This window comes from Triturus cristatus, chromosome 5_1 (assembly GCF_964204655.1).
Source record: "Triturus cristatus chromosome 5_1, aTriCri1.1, whole genome shotgun sequence".
Classification (NCBI taxonomy): domain Eukaryota; kingdom Metazoa; phylum Chordata; class Amphibia; order Caudata; family Salamandridae; genus Triturus; species Triturus cristatus.
In genome coordinates this window covers 296,665,632-296,684,375 of record NC_140587.1, presented here as the reverse complement: position 1 = coordinate 296,684,375, position 18,744 = coordinate 296,665,632, and the positions used below count along the sequence as shown (strand labels likewise).

The window sequence follows — 18,744 nt, the reverse complement described above, 5'->3', positions numbered from 1 at the left end:
CAGTGGTTCGTAACAGCCAACACGTGTTTTGTCGCTACAAGGGAATGTAGTCCCCCGACTTTTTCAAGGCTATTTCCGGCTTGGTAAACATATTTAGTAAGCGGTGATAATTCCAAACCGCCTATGGTTTCTGAGGCTGTGGCGTCACTTGTTGTCATAGGACACTGCAATCCTTAGTGAAATCCTATTTCCCTTTCAGTACTTATTCGACTGTGAAGTGATTCAGACGGGCGTCCCGTCCCTAATATTCTGGTCTCGAGTCACACCACAGAAAGGATACACAAGCTGAGTGACCCCTCCTGGGCAGCAAAGTCGGCGCTCCAACCAAGGTGTCCTTTTTTCTCATATACACATACATTCTCTCCTCATATTTACCTTCTCCAAAGTCAATTGCTCTTGATTATCAAGTGACAAGCCCTATAATAATTTAGAAAATGTGATCAGGACATCCACCCAGGTACTTGGCAGGCATAGAAATGGTTTTGGCTACCCCAAGCTTTATGCCACTCCAAGGTACCGTCAACATCTACTCACAAATGATAGACCCAAAGAGAAACCTAATCTAGTATTTGTAACTCGACATTCAACCTTTATTGAAAAGATACGCCAAATTGTATGTTCAAATTGGCATATTCTCAACGCAGAAAAAGAAAAGACACAACTTATACCAATACCAATGTTTGCGCATCGACAGAATACAAATCTGAAAGATCATGTGGTAAGATCTAGACTGCCATCAAGCAAAGAATGTATCCAAAAGACCATAGATGGCAGTAATCCTGTAGTCGGAAATTTTAAGTGCACAACATGTAAAGCTTGTGATTTGGTGTTTGAAACAGACAACATGTGTGTTTTATTGGCACTAAAATCAATCTCAAGATTTTTACCAACTGCAAAACTGATATTATATATCTTATTATTTGTCCCTGTATGTTAGGATATGTGGGAGAAACATTACATTCCCTTGTCACTAGACTTAATGAACACTGATCAGCCACGCGGATGAAAACATATGAAAACATTTTCACCTCCTTTAGTCCAACATTACATAGACTTAAACCACACACCTGAAGACATCAATTGTATCAACCTGAAAAAAATACAAGCACGTCCAGGTATAGATCCGGAAGCCATTAGTAAAAAAAAGAGAAGTATTTTGGATCTTCTCTCTAAATACGCATACACATGGTCTCAACAATTAGAATCCATGGGATCAAGCAATTCGGTTTAATTAGATGAGCCACATTTGTGGGTTGCATTTTTTTAATGACCATCAATTTTCTGTAAGTGACAAGACTGTAACTTACCAGTGTTCTTTCACCCCCATGCTGGGGACGTTTCATCATTTAAGTCACAGAACAGTTTCCGGCCTCCGTCAGGTTTTTCCAGCTAGTTCCATACTATTTGGGTTCACATATTAGCCCTTTCTACTCCTTAGGGTTAATCTTCAGCCCCTCTTTCTTTTGGCTGTACCTGTAAAAATAATTCTGGGTCTTGCTATTCAACGTAGGCCCGTCATCTTCCATTGTACCTTTTTAACTCTATTCTTCTGTAAGATCGCTTAGCTTCAGGATTTTTATTGATCTAGGTCGACCTTACGCATCTTTTCCATTCTATCTTTTCGGAACATTGCTCAGATCGTTGATACTTATTGACTCACATCGGACATTTTGCATTTTTCCAATTTTATCATCCTATCCTGTACAACAGGAGTCTCGTCCGCCTTTTATTACACATGATTCTATTGAATGCCTGTTACCGAAGTCAGTAAATAGTCTATTTGGCCCATACAGTTCTCATAAGTCGATTTTAGTTTAACGGATATCATTATAGACTGATTTGGAAGTAGCCCTCATTCTAGTGGCACATCCTACTTAGACATTCCGCTTATTATTTTTTATTATAAAAAGATTCCACCCATTCTGTTTTTTCAATTGCATATTTGACCAGTTACAAAATGGCGGTCATTTTTCTAGCGAGGCAGTAGAGACATTGCCTCCTGCTTCCACTTCCGGGCCATGCTTCGTGAAATTATATTTCTTCCTCCGACACATGCCTGGCTCCGTGTGAGTTCTGCCACGCCTCTGCCGTGACTGTCCCCGCTTCAGTTACAAAATTGGTAAGTTACGCAGTATTAACATCGGAGTTTTATACTCCCTTCACGGGTAGCTTTTACAATTCGAATTTCGTCACATTTGCAGACCGCCGAAGCTCATGGGTGCAGGCCGCCGAAGCTTATGGGTGCACCCGACCCTGGCGTTTCATCTAATTAAAGAACTTTCAATTGCCGAGACCCTATTCATTTTAGGAAGTGTCCATCCCTACTTACAGACTTAGTAAGTATAGCAACGAAGGCAGCATCGTACGCAGTCTACACAATTTTTACCAGTGGCCTCACTGCTATCTTAAATTTGCTCTAGGGACAGTTTTCATCTGCCGCACTTCTTATTTAAGTCGACCTTCATTAAAATGAGCAATCCAGGCTCTTCACTTCTGTAAGAAGTCCAATAAGTGGTAGTACACATAATATTTTGTTTTATGTTGCCCAGACTTTATGATACAGCTATACCCTTGCACTTCAGTGTGCCTGTAGGCGCTGGCTATTATATTCTTTGCTGATGGGCATTACAGTACCCATCTTCGGGCTTGACTCAGTGTGTGGCTCTTATGTGGAATTGAGTCTCCATTGATAACAGCAGTGTTTACACAAAGGTATCCCCTTAACATCTCAGGGTGCTTTATACTCACCACATATGGCACACAATGTTAAGGGTGGAGTATATTCTCAGCATAAAGGCTCACTTGAGTGATCTATACTAACCTTTCATCTTCAGTGGTTAATATTCACTAATTCAGCACTTGGCATCAATATTTTCGACTTTCTTTCTTTCTCTTTTCCTTTTTTTAGTCGCAAATAATCTTCTATAGTTTGCAACTTTTCTAATGGTGGTTAATTTGGTTGCAAGTACCCATACGGTCCTTAAATAAAGTTTTATACCTTTTAAACTACAACAATTATCCCTTTGCAGGAATATTACAGATTAAGACTAATCCTTTATTTGCTGATCACACAGATATCCTTGTGACAGTTCCTGATGAAGGTATTTTGCCGAAAGGCGTGTAGCAGTAACATCTTTAAGCCCTCCATAATATGTTGTATAGTTATTACTTATTTATGAATAAACATCAATGTTAATAGGGAATACTATGCCTGTTAACATTATGTTGGGCTGTTAGCAACATTACATTGTATCAATACCATGATTCATTGTTTAATGTTATCGAAATGAATATCTGCTATTTTCACCATAAAAAAGTTTTTGAATCACTGAGTGGAGAGAGTCTTTAAACAACATTTTATAATTTTTCTTAAATTGTATATTAAATAAATATTTTGTTACTTTTACTTTAAATACAAACCAACTCAGATTTTGACTTTTTTTGTATTATATCTATGACAAATGTATTGCTGGATTAGGTCATTGGTGTATTGGCATATGCCTGCAATTTTAGTGTATATTCCTTGCTCAAGATATGTTTCAAAGATTTACCACAAAGTTTACAGCCATAACTATTAGCCAGAATGTGAAGACAAAACTTCACCTACTCAGATCTGCGTGGATATCCAAATATTGTTTTTACTGGCCTCAGAAAATACTGATTCTGAATAGTATGCAATGATTTCCTTGCTGCAGGAAAACAATTTATTTCAGAAAACAAAAACTAAATATGTAACAAAATGAAGGAATCAATCAATAGAACTGTAAAAAAACATCAACACAGTCATGAGGATCAAATTAAGTATACACTATCAGAATATAAACAGTTTAATGTTCACCAAATCTGTAATATAGCAACCTATTTTCTGATACAAAGTTGATTTCAAATAATTAGCCAATGGAAGAACAAACAGAATCAGAATAAATTTGCATAAAACGTATCCTAAAGCTGCTTTCAAATACACAATTAGGTCAGTTACAATATTCTTGAGACACACATGAACAAAAATCCTGTAATTTTCATGCATTACTAATGGATGCTAAATGTCAGGTAAGAAATAATACTTCTATCACAACTGACATCTGTCTGTAGTTTTGTTTCTATGCTCTGTCAGTATTCTCACAAGAAATACAAACGGAAAGATTTAGTCTCAATTGTTCATCAACACATGCACCAGGGCAGTATAAATAAAGTAGTTGGACAGAAGTTGAAAATGGTACGATATATTAGTTTGAGCAAGAGAGCTAAAACATCAAACTTCAATATTCTATAGAATGTGAAGTGATTACTTTGAGTAGGTATGTGAAGTGTAGAGATGTACAGCTTATCAAATTTGAGGTACATAAAAAAAAAAAAACACTTTTCATTCCATTAAGCTGTGCAAGAAAGAAGGGCAATACGTGATATTTAAAAGTTTAGTTTAACATTTTAGGGCTAATAAGTAAAAATTAAAGTTGCAATAAAAGACCAATAATAATACTGGTACATATAACAATCTGTTGAACAATGTGGAACACAAAGCTGAAGTAAACAGACCATACAAGTAGTCAAGCAATATTGCAGGAAGATCATGTTTTTGATGTGCACATTCTGGTACCACGAGCCTTTGTTTGCATTTAGAAAAATATATGTTCACAAATAAGAAATATAATTAAAAAAACAAACTGGAAACATCATTTAGTTGCTGCTAATAACAGTACTTTTCTCTAGGCTGGTCTAATTTAAGCCCTGCTTCTTACATACAACATCATGTTTAACAGAAAGCTTTATTTGCTCATACTAAAAATATCCTAAATGACATCATTGGCTTCATTTTTACTGGGTTCTCAAACAAAACAAAAAAAAGAACTGGTTGACAGAAATATTATTTGAAAGACCACCACTCGTTTTGGCATATGAGATTGGTGCTGTCTCTATTAGTAGTTTGATTATTACTTTTCTGACATCTCAAATACTGTTTGAGTTCCAGAATATATAGGCAATGTAGTCAAGCTGACCTTACTAGAATCTGATGATTTTAAGCCACATTTCAATTAGGAGCCAAAAGTGTAATAAACAAAAAAATAAAACATCTAAAATATACTAGTTATAAAGCATCACCACATCCATACTTCTTAGATTCAGTAAACAACAATGCATGCTAAGCCCTGTGTAGAGAAGTTTGCCATTGTGCAGTTCACACCTTCCCACTCCAAGACTAGCATAGATTGGCAGAGCCCTTGCACATTGTATTTCCATAAATTATCCATTCCAACATTTTTTTTTCGCAAAACAGAGTCATTTACATTAGGTTATACAACTATAGCACATTATTGGTAAACAATTATTCCAGTAGGTTTAATTGTTGTAAATATATTAAATATTAATTACTGTATATTCTACAAGATAAACAATTCATGACTAAATGTGCTTGTTATTTGGGTCAGCAATAAACGGGAATTAGTCTTTCTTTGAACCATATCATTCATTTTTATGGTACAATGGCGAAAACAAGTGCATGCCGCTAGATCACTTTGAAGAGCAACAAATAAAGCATTTTAACAGAGAAAAATAAATATATCCGACCAACATAACGAAAGTAAACAAAACAAAAAACAGAATCATGGTAAGAGAAATGACCATTCGATATCTAACTTAAAGCAAACAAGGTCTAGTTGTGCTTATTTTTTAAGATTTTATTCTACCTATAATGATCTCAAGCTATCGAAAGAAATGGAAGCAAAGTTGACAGATTTTGCTTTAGCTTTTCAGCTTATGAATGGGATAACTTGTATAAATACAGAGGATTTCAAGAAATGTCACCCAAGGGCCTGCATTTTAATAAAGGTGATGGATTTGTATAAGCTAAGTTCTACTTGCCTAAATGTGCCATTATTTCAGCTTAGGTGTGCCCTTCATTTTGACATTTCTGAAGACTTGAGAACAGGTCTACGAACTGTAGGTAGCAGTGAGAATAACAGTTCTTGAGGACTTGCTGTGTTTTGGCCGGAGACCAACTATCAACCCCATAGTCATTCCAAAGTGTAAGGTATCACCTGTTAGAACAGAGGTCCATATCAGCCTAAAGTATTGCTCTAGTCCATCCACGGATGTTGCATGTTACCTTAGAGAACATTCATATTTCCTGGTCATCACCCACTCCCACTGATTGACAGAAATGCTATTATGCTACCAGTTGTCAGATTTCAGAGCAGAAATAATTTTAAAAAAAGGTGTGGCATTTGGTAAGTAGTTGCTAGTGCTGGCAGCTGCTGTTTATGAGTGGTCCCTCATAAGGAAAGGAGATGGCTAAGACGCAAGGAGGGCTGGGACAATGGACAAAGCAAGTAAGCAGTGCGCAGTAGGGTCCAAGGTATCCAAGCACAATTGTATAATTTATAATTAACTTCTGCACTACCAGAAAACACATTAAAAACGAGAAATGGAGAAGGAACAGAATGATTATAATTTAGAGTACCTTAACCATGCAATGCTTGGCCAATTTTCCATTCGGGGATATTGGATGTTCATAAAAAATTTAAGATAATTGCAGTATGTATTGAATGGAAAGAATGTGTGAATTCTAGATTTCCTACTGTATGCACTCATGTTTTTCCACAGGTGAAACAGGTGGAAAGTGGACAGCATTTGAGGCACATAAATCGTAATTAAGAAACCATGTGCCATTCACAAGAAAACGCCTGGCTTGAACCCTTCAAGAAAACACTAAAACATCTGCATTGAACAAATGCATACATGGAATTTATACAAAGGATTTGCAGTGATGTAGTAAGTTAGTGTTTTTTTTCTTTTACAAAACTGCATATTTTCTACATGCTGAACGCAGGCTGTTTTCATGTCAATAGAATGTTATTATCCAGTCCTAAGTGTGACAGCATACTGAATATTTTAGGTACATTAATTTACACTATATATAAATATATAGACAATTATAGATACAGTTATTTTTTCTTTTCCACTTTTCCTTCTTCATCCCCTTTCAAGAAGAACAGAGGAAACATTCCTAAAAGGCATCCTATGGTCACTCCTATTGCCTTACCCTGCACAAGGGGACAAAAGAAGAAAGCCATTAGCAAATATACAAAGACAGTTCAAAATACCATTTGATTTAACTCCTTCAGCGCTGCGCGGATTCCCCCGCGGTGCTGAAGGGTTCGAGCGCGGGCGGGGCCATGACGGAACGGTTCCGTCATGAGCACAGCTCAACCGATGCTCATGACGGAATCGTTCCGTCATGAGCATGGAAGGGGTTAATAAACATTACAAGGTATTAAAGCTCATTCCACTGAACGAACAATGGCACTTGTGTGAACAAGCCAGATATCTATGCTACTTACTTTTCAACAATTGTCCATTGCACACAGTAACACATTTTTTTAAGGTGCTCATTATCTATCTTGTCCTTTTGACTGGTATGTAATTCGGAAACAGAATTCTGGGGTACTACTGGTAAAAGACAATACTTATAGTTTAACTCAGAGGACACAATTGCAAGCTTAAAATTACACATGAACAATTTCCACTCAGTGGAAAGTTCTGCATATTTAAATCTGACCTCTCTTTCTCCACAGTACTAATACTTGTTAACTTCTTATGCACCTCCAAGAAATTTAAATTTGGATGTGTTCTCTGTGTATCCAAATCCTGGAAACATACTTCCCGTTCTTGGAAGGGGTAATATACCAGGTGCGGTTATTTCAGGTTTGAGGGCGTGCACCTACCTTTGCATACAGGAACTTTTTGAAATGCCCATAAACCTCTCCCTACCTCTACATTTCTGTCTAAATTTCACCAACACTTACAAAATTTCTGTAGTTCCCAATTATAATTCTGTTTATCAGAACTGGAATTTGGGACTTGCAAATGTATTGATGTATACACCTAGGTTGAGTATTGATGAGTAAGCACCTTTGTAAGTCAGGTCCTCCATGACCTTGTTTTCAACACCAATCCAATCGAATCCCAGAATTTGTATAGCGCACTACTCACCCGGTAGGGTCTCAAGGCGCTGGGGGGAGGGGTCTGCTACTGCTCGAATAGCCAGGTCTTGAGTTGCTTCCTGAAGGAGAGATGGTCCTGGGTCAGCTGAAGGCGGATGGGGAGGGAGTTCCATGTCTTGGCCGCCAGGTAGGAGAAGGATCTTCCTCCGGCGGTGGCTCTGCGAATGCGTGGTACGGCGGCGAGGCTGGTCGATCGTAGCTGGCGGGTGGGCGTGTAGAAAGTCAGGTGGTTGTTGAGGTACTTGGGGCCCAGGTCGTGGAGAGCCTTGTGTGCGTGGGTGAGGAGTCTGAACGTGATCCTCTTGCTGACGGGGAGCCAGTGCAGGTCTCTCAGGTGGCCGGAGATTGGTTGTGTCGGGGGATGTCCAGGACGAGTCGTGCGGAGGCGTTCTGTATGCGCTGGAGTCTTTTCTGTATTTTGGCTGTGGTTCCGGCGTAGAGGGTGTTTCTGTAATCCAGTCGGCTGGTGACGAGTGCCTGGGTGACCGTCTTCCTGGTTTCGGTGGGGATCCATCAGAAGATCTTACGGAGCATGTGCAGGGTGTTGAAGCACGATGATGAGACGGCGTTTACTTGTCTGGTCATCGAGAGGGAGGAGTCCAGGATGAAGTCCAGGTTGCGTGCGTGGTCCGTTGGCTTGGGAGTGGTGCCCAGGGCAGGGGGCCACCAGGAGACGTCCCAGGCGGAAGGGGCTGATCCCAGGATGAGGACTTCCGTCTTGTCTGAGTTCAGTTTCAGGCGGCTGTTCTTCATCCACTCAGTGACGTCTTTCATCCCTTCGTGTAGGCTGGCTCTGGCGGTGGCGGGGTCGTTGGTGAGGGAGAGGATCAGCTGGGTATCGTCGGCGTAGGAGATGATGTTGAGGTTGTGTTGGCGTGCGATGGCTGCGAGAGGGCTCATGTAGACGTTGAAGAGGGTCGGGCTGAGTGATGATCCTTGTGGTACGCCGCAGATGACTTCGGTGGCCTCGGATCTGAACGGGGGGAGGCGGACTCTCTGGGTTCTGCCGGCGGGAACGAGATGATCCACTCCAGTGCCTTCTCTTGGATTCCGATGTTGCTGAGGCGCTGTACTAGGGTGCGGTGGCAGACAGTGTCGAACGCCGCAGAGAGGTCCAGGAGGATGAGGGCCGCTGTTTCCCCGTTGTCGAGCAGGGATCTGATGTCATCGGTGGCTGCGATCAGGGCGGTATCGGTGCTGTGGTTGGCTCGGAAACCGGACTGCGAGGGGTCGAGGGAACCGTTCGTCTCGAGGAAGGCGGCGAGCTGTCTGTTGACTGTCTTCTCAATGACTTTGGCAGGAAAAGGGAGGAGCGAGATGGGGCGGAAGTTCTTGAGGTCGGTGGGGTCCGCTGTTGGTTTCTTCAGTAGGGTGCTGAGCTCTGCATGCTTCCAGCTCTCCGGGAAGGTGGCGGTGGTGAAGGAGACGTTGATGATGTCCCGGAGTTGGGGTGCGATGATGGAGTCGGCCTTGTTGAAGACGTGGTGGGGGCAGGGGTCGGTTGGTGATCCGGAGTGGATGGTGTTCATCGTGCGGGTGGTGTCTTCGGTGCTGACTGGGGTCCAGCTGCAGATAGTGGTGGTGGGGGGCGTTGGTTCGGTGGTTGGGTGCGTGGTTGGTGCGCCGAAGCAGTTGTGTATGTCGGCGATCTTGCGGTGGAAGAATGAGGTGAGTGAGTCGCAGAGGTCTTGCGAGGGGGTGATGCCGTTGTTTCCGGCGCTGGGCTTGGAGAACTCTTTGACGATGCTTTAGAGTTCCTTGCTGTTGTGGGTGTTGTTTTCCAGTCGTTCTTTGAATGTTGACCTTTTGGTGGTGCGGATCAGCTGGTGGTGTATGCGGGTGGCGTTCTTGAGGGCAGTCATGTTTTCTGTGGTCTGGTCGTGGCGCCTGGCTTTCTCGAGGGTGCGGCAGTTCTTCTTGGAGTTTTTTAGTTTGTCGGTGAACCAAGAGGCTTTCTTGCTGCCGGGTCTGCTGGGAGGGGTCTTCAGTGGTGCGAGGTCATCTGCGCAGTCGGTGAGCCACTGTGTGAAGATGCGGGCTGCTGCGTTGGGGTCCGTTGCGCTGGCGGGAGGGTTCCGTCTGAGGGAGGTGGTGAGCTGGTCGGCAGTGATCTTGCTCCAGCTCCTGCGGGGAGTCTGTTGCGGGTGGTGGTGGGTCGTGGTTCTCCTGAAGCTGAAGTGGACGCAGCTGTGGTCAGTCCAATGGAGTCCGGTGGAGTGGCTGAAGGAGATGTACTTGCTGGAGGAGAAGACTGGGTCAAGCGTGTGGCCGGCGTAGTGGGTGGGGGTGTTGACCAGTTGCTTGAGTCCGAGGTTGGCGAGGTTGTCCAGCAGGGTGGTGGTGTTGCTGTCATTGTTGTTCTCCAGGTGGAAGTTGAGGTCCCCTAGGAGGATGTAGTCTGAGGAGGCGAGGGTGTGCGGGCTGATGAAGTTTGCGATGTCTCCGCTGAATTGTGTGCGTGGTCCCGGGGGTCTGTAGATGAGGGTGCCTCTGAGGGTGGTCTTTGGGTCGGTGTGCATCTGGAAGTGGAGGTGCTCGGCGGCTGTGAATGTGTCGTCGGGGTTTGTCGTGATGCGGATGGTGTTCTTGTGGACGATGGCGATGCCTCCTCCGGTCTGGTTTACGCGGTCCTTCCGGGTGATCTCGTATCCGTCCGGGATGGCTATGGCGATGTCGGGCGCTGAGGAGGCGTTCATCCAGGTTTCCGTGAGGAAGGCGACATCTGGTGATGCTGTGTCGAGCAGGTTCCAGAGTTCGACGGCGTGTCTGTGGACGGAGCGGGTGTTGAGAAGGATGCACTTGAGGTGGTTGTTGCTGGTGCTCGTCGGCTTGCCGGGTCTAATATTAGTATTTATTCCCTATATTACCCGATGATACTAAACAATTTTTATGAATTGTGCCAACAAGAAGAAATTCTTTAAATGTTGGACTGGTTTAAGTTGTGTTACTATGTGCTTCTATGATACTCTAAATTCACATTCGGTCACTGAACTTAAACAGAAAGGTCGGACAGATAACTTAGAAAATGCAAAATATAATATAATGTTATATTAGTAAAAAAATATGTAAAAATAGCTTTTGAGGCCATTCTATTCATTTAAAATTCTTTAGGGAAAATCTGAGTTGAGCAATGGAAAAGAACTTGCTCTTTAAAAGTGGCATAATTACATTTTGCACATGAAGTGAAATAAAGAAATATACTCACAATGTGTGCACTAAGACGTGTTTGCCACATATCAGCTTGTTTAGGTGTTAGATCAGGTATTGGGAGACCTAGTCTTGAAGATAATGCTTCAACGTAACCTGCAAGTCTAGGAAAAATAAGTATGTTATTAGGTTTAATACGTAAACAAACCGTACACTATGGGAGTTGGATACAAATGTAAATAAGCTGCAACAAGTAAAGGAGTTCTATACAAAGCAAGTTAATGTAAACATAAAAAATAAACATAATCTTAACTATTTTAAATTATGCATGAATGCTCACTTCACCTACTTATAAAGGGCTACAGATACTCGATACGCACACCATGATAGACAAAATATTATATCTATTTCTATTATATCTATTTTTATTCTATTTCACTTAAAAAAATCCAAAGGTAAAAGGGGCCTTATAGATAGGAACTAGAATTGGAAAAACCTTAGAAATTCACCGGAAAAAAAAAGTTACAGAGACGTTATAGTTAGGAAAAATAATTTAAAAAATCTTCGAAATTCACTGGAAAAAGACCGACATACCCACTCGTTCAGGCACACAAAAACACCCACCCACTCACTCACTCATGTATACAGTCTCTCACATACCACTCACTCTTCTATACACCACTTACACAACCATTCACTCACCCATACAGGAACTCCCACAGCCACTTACCTTAGTATATATGTTTAGCTTTTAGAAAACACTCACAATCACTGGATGATGTCACTGAGCACATCATGAGTGATGTAATATGTGAGGTCATTAGTCGCACATTGGGGTGGCATAAGTTATAGTTAGCTCAGCTAACTATTACTGCAGAATTTCTCAGGTTTGTAGGAGTGAAATGTCAGCCTAACTAGACCGTCCCTATAACCTTTGTTTTTTTCTGTGAATTTCGAAGGCTTCTCAAATTCTATTTCCAAACTATAACGTCTCTGTAACCTATGGTTTTTTAAGTGAATTTCTAAGGTTTTTCAAATTCTATTTTCAAACTTTAACATCCTGCAACCTTGTATGTTTTATTAAACTAGTAGTTGCGTTTGTAGAGTTGTGGAGTAAGGGGCGGGGCTTCCGACCAGCTCTCTGGAATCCCGGTGTTGGACTTACTGAAGGTAATAGGAGGGGTTGTTCACCCCCAATGACCCTTGGAAGGCAAGGGGACTTCGTCCCTTAACCATGAGTGTGTTAGGAGGCGCGAATGCGGAGAGGTGGAGAAAGGGAGCAGGGCCTCTGATGACCTCTCAGCAATTCTACTATGAGGGAATTTTTGGAGGCAACAGGAGGTCTTGTTGGCCCCTAAGGACCTTCAGCAGCCAAGGGGACTTTATTCCCAAAAAGCAGCGCGCCAGGATGTGCGTTTGCAGAGTGGCGGAGAAAGGGGGCGAGGCCACCGGCAAGCTGCCTGCTTATTTTTTTTTTTTTTTTTTTTTTTTAGGAAGGACCATTTTGGGGACAGGGGAACCCATCCCCCGGGGCCTTCCCCCTTTTTATTTTTTCACAAAAATAGGGAGGGGGAACCACACGGTTCCCCTCACAGGCCGAATTCGGACACAGAGACCCCATTCCGCGGCCTTTTTCTTTTTTTTAATAACTGAAAGGGAGGATGATTTTCAGAACAGGGGCCCCCCATCCCCCAGGGCCCGCCCCTCTTTTTTTATTTTTGGAAAAACAAGGGAGGGGGGCCTCAGAGCCCAGCAGTACCTGCTGGCTCTCCGTCTCCTCCGGGAGCCGGCATTGCTTTGGGATCCAGAAAGCTGCTGACATGTAGCTCCCTGGATCGCAAACCAATGTGTCTGTTTCCCTGCTCGCTTCACAGCGGGCAGGGAAACAGACATGCTCTACTTTTAGCAAGCAAGAGAATTTTTGCTCTCGCTTGCTGAAACCTGAGAGTTTGCTGTGGCTTGGCGGGAGCAAGCCATAGCTAACTGCAATGTCCCAGGGGTGGGCAGCCGGAGACATTGCTGGAGCTGGCTCGGGGGGTTGTGGTCCCCAGAGTTATCTAGGGCTCTGGGGGGGGGGGGGGCTGTGCGTCTTCCCACACCTTCCTCGACTAAGGGCCTTCTCTGGAGAGGTGGCAGTCTCCCGGCCAGGAATCGGCCCAGGTGGGGGGGCCACACCCAAACATTTAAAGCGCGTGGGAGGTGGTGGTCCCCTGGGCAGGAGGGGTCCAAGAGGTTCCCCTCCTGATATTATTGTAAATAACTCCGGGGAGGTGGCAGTCCCCGGGGCAGTGGGGGTCTGGCGAGGCACCCCCACACAATATTAAATTAGCCTCAGGGAGGTGGCTGTCCCTGGGTCCCCCACACTATATGAAAATAGCCCTAAGAGGTGGCGGTCCATGAGGCTGTGGGCGGGCCCGCCTGCATGCATAATTAAAAGTGTCCCCGGGAAGAAGTGGTCCCCGGGTTTTGATAAGCCCTAGGAGGGGTGGCTCAGTGTGCCCCCTCCTATATTTGACATGTGACCCTGGGATCTGGCCGACTTGGGGGTTATTCCAAAGCAAGTGCGGGAGCACGTGCTTCCTTTTTTCTTTTGCCACAGATTCGCTGATCCACCGGAGTCTGTGTCAAAAACATTTTTAAAATGCTTTTTACCCTGGCGGAGTCCCCATGGGACCGTCCCACCATATCTGGGGTCATGGTATCCCTACACTGCCCCCCTACTTTTTCTTTAACTTTTTTTCTGGAGCTCTGCTTCAAGCGAGTGTCAAGGTGGCTTCCAACACTTCCTGGTTAAAGTGTTGACAGCCAACCAAATTTTTTAGGATTCACGAGTCCACTGCAAGGACTCAAGTCCCCAGATATCTATATTATTTAAAGATAGCTATATCTAAATTACTGAATGGATTTACACTAGATCACAAAAAGCACACTTTCTTGACCATCCTCTAGCTTTCGGCCAAATTTGGTGTAATTCCATTCAGCAGTTCGGGCTGTAGTTGTGTTCAAAACATGAAAAATCCCCATAGACTTAACATGGAGAAAATGCGTTTTGGACACCCCCACACCCCCTTTCACAGCTCCCGATTGGCGGATCAACCTAGAACTTTCAGTATAGCAGCTGAACCAAAAAGGGAAGTTTTGTGAAAATTTCTTGGAGATTCATCACGCAGCGCCAAAGTTATTGGCAAAACAAAGAATGCAATTCCTATAGAAACGTTCGTCCTACAATAACTACCTACTGGCAACCGTATATTATATATATACACATACACACACACATACACCTCTCCAGACGACCACTTTCTCACAAGTAATCCAAGGACACAGCGGGGTGCAGTATGGGAAACCCTTTATTCACCGATTGAGAAGGAGCATAATGCATTTCGGCAATAAGCGCCTTCTTCAGATGCGGTTCGCAAACGGACGGCACCTTCTCCCTCCTTTAAATATACTAAGGCACTCCCATATACGCACAAAATATATATATATATATATATATATATATATATATATATATATATATATATACATACACACACACACACACACACACACATATACACACACACACACATATACACACACACACACACACACATCCCCTTACATACATACATACACATTCCAAATGAAACTTCACCTAAATGTCACGCTGTGAGAAACAAACCCTCCAGTGGTGGGTGAGTTAAAATAGGTTTTTAGGTCTCGTCTAGCGACGCAGCGCATTCGCTGCTCGCCTTGGCGAGATCTATTGTTGGCATTTTTTTGTTGGAAGGGTGACGGGATGTGCACTCGTGCAGAGGACAGGAGTTGCGCACGCGTACGCATATCTCCTGTCCGCACTTGAGGCGTCTGAGCAGAACGCGTCATGGCACGCTTTCACCCTCATGGCAGCAGCTTGTACAGGAGTTGTGCACGTGCACGCACATCTCCTGTCCCGCGCTTTTACGGCAACAGCTTGTTGTATATGTCAGAAGCTCTAACATAGATTGGTTGTGTTTCTAATCGCAGGCCTAGTACTGCTCCTCGATACCTACCCCCCACTCCCCGCCAGTGACCCCGGCTGACCCTAAAGCACTGACAATTTCTGAATAACCTGCATCCAGTAAGACGCCATCACCCCCTGTAATAAGCTGCTGGCTTTTTGTTCAAATATCCCTTTCGTCTGTCTCGGACACAGTCTCCTGGAACCCGACGTGAACCGAGAGGAAACCTTCGGGGTGGGTGGTGTTTTTTTTATTTTTATTTTTGTCCGATATCATTCAGTTTATGGTAGGGTGGGGCATTTTTACTGATAGCACGATCTGTATGTAGGCACTGTTGTTTAAAGGCTTGAATAGAACATTATGTTTAAATGGGCACGTGCCAATTTATTTGGTTGCATGGGCCGAAATAATTTTAAAGTAAAGCAGCAGAACATTTTACATATAATTGGCCTGATTTAAAAAAAGCCATTTACGGACTTAAACCTACGCTATGTATTTTTTTCAAAAATGGCTTCATGTAAGCATGACCGCAGCCCACACAAGGGTACTGCGTAGTCGTTAATGGTGTTACTACGGTGTAAATGTATGCCACAACTCTGCACAATTAAGCAATAGTAAATGCTTTGCAAAGGGTGTGGAGTAGAAGGAGGTTCAGAGCATGGCTTGTCTCAAAGTTGGTGACCATTTACACAGATGCCTCTGAGCCCCACCTTCCATCCTACAGACGGTTCAAGGGTTACTCCAGCAATGAGCTTGATCCACAACCCTTCCAGGGTGGGGAGGTGGGACGTAAACCTCTCAGACTTTGTGGGCTGTAAGTACGGTGGTTCCTTCATGGGGTAAAGTCAGTGTTAGCCCCAAGGAATAAGAAAAATGTGCATTTCCATATTGGTCCGTTTCCACAGTGCAAAGTTGTACAGTGCAGCAAAAAGGAATTTGCATGACTGGCTTTCAGTAGTACAGGTTTCTTCTAGGTGTACTAGAGTGACTTTTGTGATTTGGTGAACATAGTAACTCTGAATCCGTTAGTAATACTGCTCCTTCGAGTGAAGATTTGTGATTCCCTTTGTGAATTAGGCCCACTGTTTTTAATGTAGCAGAATCATCTCAAATACGAGGTTCTGCATTTGGAACAGTTTTTAAATAATCTGGTAGGATGTGGGCCAGAATCTAGAATCATCCAGGATGTGCCAAAGAGGGGCTGGAGACATGTGAATGGGACAACCCTAGGTTGCACGCTTAGAAAGTATTTTTTTAAATTTTATTTACAATATTTCGCATTAGCATTTCTGGCTCAGGGGCACATGATGTTCCCACAAACACAAGGTTTTAGGTGAGGCGCTAAAGGTGGGATTAGAACCCAGGTGGCCAGGTGTTGTGCTCGGCAGTTTCAACCACACCTCGCCCCTTGCAACATTCTCTGTTTCGAGTGTCTTTAACGTAGTCAGTTTGGTGCTGCCTCAGCTTCTCACTGCAGCATCCAGATGAAAAGGGTGAAAACACAAGCAGTCCGTGCCCAGTACCTTTTGATCTGGCCCTTACAATTCAAGTTAAAAATGTCGCCTGTGTAGGCTTCATTTACCTAAGGTAGCTCGTCTGCGTTGCGTCGTCGTTTTTAGAATAACCCAGACAGTCCTTTTCTTTCACCAGGATTGACTTCCCTATACTTCGGTAAATAATGTTATAACAAGCATTTGCAATGCAATAGGTCTCGCATTTGCGAAATTTTAAGCTATTGGCATTGTAAATGACAATGCTGTTATTTATCTGTTTTTAAAATCAACACAAAGATAAAAGCTTTGTCATTTACAATGCCAGTAGCTGAAAGTTCGCAAATGCGAGACCTATTGCATTGCAAATGCTTGTTTATTCCAGCAGGTAAGCATGACACGTTTCGAACCAGCCAGGTCTTAGTCATATGCAAATTACGAGGGTCTGTTGCCGGTAGGTTTAAATACACCGAGATGATTAAGCAGTGAGGAAAGACTTAACGTGCACAAGTTTAGTTCATATGCTGTAAACTACAATAACACTGCACAAATCTTCAATTCTTGGGAGATCAGTTTACACTTTTCAAACCTATACTCTTAATTAATATATATACACACATATATATATGTATATATATGTATATACATATATACACATATATATACACATACACATACACACACATATACACACACACACATATATATACACACACACACACACACACACATATACACACACGCACACACACATATTATCTACTGGCGGTCGCCAGTAGATAGTTATAGTTAGGACCCTGTTTCCATAGGAAATCCGCAACATTCTATTTGGAATAACTTTGGCGCCGGTCGACGAATCATCGCGAAATTTTCAAAATAGGTGGGGCGCTACGCTCCGCTCCTACCCTGAAAGTCTCGGGGGGATTCGTCAAGCGGGGGCTGAGATAAAAGGGGGGTCCCAAAACGCGTTTTTCCCATGCATTTTTCCATAGGACCTTTAGACACAGCTACAGCCCGAACGGCTGAACAGAGTTACTTGAAATTTGGCAGAGAGGTAGTCCTCAGGTCAAGGAAGTTCCTTTTGTTGGTCTGGTGTAAATCTGTTCAGTAGTTCCTGAGAAAATAGCATTTAAATCAATATATATATCTGTGGCAGCTTACGGTGCGCTTACCGTGCGCTTACGGTAAGCTTACCGTACGCGTACGGTGCCGTGCGCGAGCGCAATTCTGATTGGCTGTTAGATCTTAGTAAACATTCGAATCGTTCGAAACCAGGAAGCGTCGGCCGCCATTTTCTCTCTCGCACTCTGAGGGGGGGGAGGAAAAACAAAGGCAAAAAACATGTAAAGGGACTGTTTAGACAGCTCCTAACCACCTAGCCTTGATTAATGTGTCCCCAAAGATCCTCCAAGGCCAAAAATTCATTTTTATTATTTTACGAAAAATCGCCGAATACGCTTACCGTTAAAAAAAAAAAAAAAAATTATCCACACTCTCCCCACCCTGTGTGCAAACGGTGCCCGAAGGGCATCATTTGTGCATGGCATAATTAGATCTATAAAATTTAAAAGCTTACCTTTCACAACGAAGCGCATAATATGTCCTCCATGTGCGCACGGTGCGCGAAGCGCATCGTGCGTACATGGCCCATCCACGGCACTAACTGCGTAAAGTGGGCGCGCGGTGCGCAAAGCGCACCGCGTGCTCACTGTGCGCGCACCGTGCGCGAAGCGCACCGTGCGCGCACGGAACTAACTGCGTTAAGTGGTCGCGCATGCCACGAATGGCGTAAAGTAACTTAGCATTTAAAAAACCGTACAAATTCACTGAAAAAACCATAGGTTTCACACACGTTATAGTTAGGAATTAGCATTTAAAAAACCTTGCAAATTCAGTGAAAAAACCATAGGTTTCACACGTTATAGTTAGCTGGACATTTTACTGATAAAAAACCAATGAAATTCCCCCGTTATAGTTAGTGCAGGCAACTATAACTCACGCGACCGCAATCCTCTGCTGATGACATATGTGTCTTTATGAAAAAAAAATATTTGTAATATATGTATAGCTAAAATTTAATGGAAGAAGACATGGGCAAATAATTGTCTAAATACAGTATTA

The 18,744-nt window shown here is 43.1% G+C and overlaps 1 protein-coding gene across 2 annotated transcripts in view; it reads right to left on the bottom strand.

Annotated features, from left to right (window-relative positions):
* Nucleotides 1-3,668: 3,668 nt before the first annotated feature.
* Nucleotides 3,669-18,744, bottom strand: part of TMEM65 (transmembrane protein 65) — a 240,622-nt gene continuing 225,546 nt past the window's right edge. For both annotated transcript variants that reach the window (XM_085604985.1, XM_085604984.1), the window contains 2 exons: nucleotides 11,206-11,311; nucleotides 3,669-7,040 (listed from right to left, as the gene is read on the bottom strand). In XM_085604985.1, the coding sequence (XP_085461111.1) occupies nucleotides 6,942-7,040; nucleotides 11,206-11,311 (205 nt within the window). In that variant the 3' untranslated portion in view covers nucleotides 3,669-6,941. The remainder of the gene's footprint in view (nucleotides 7,041-11,205; nucleotides 11,312-18,744) is intronic.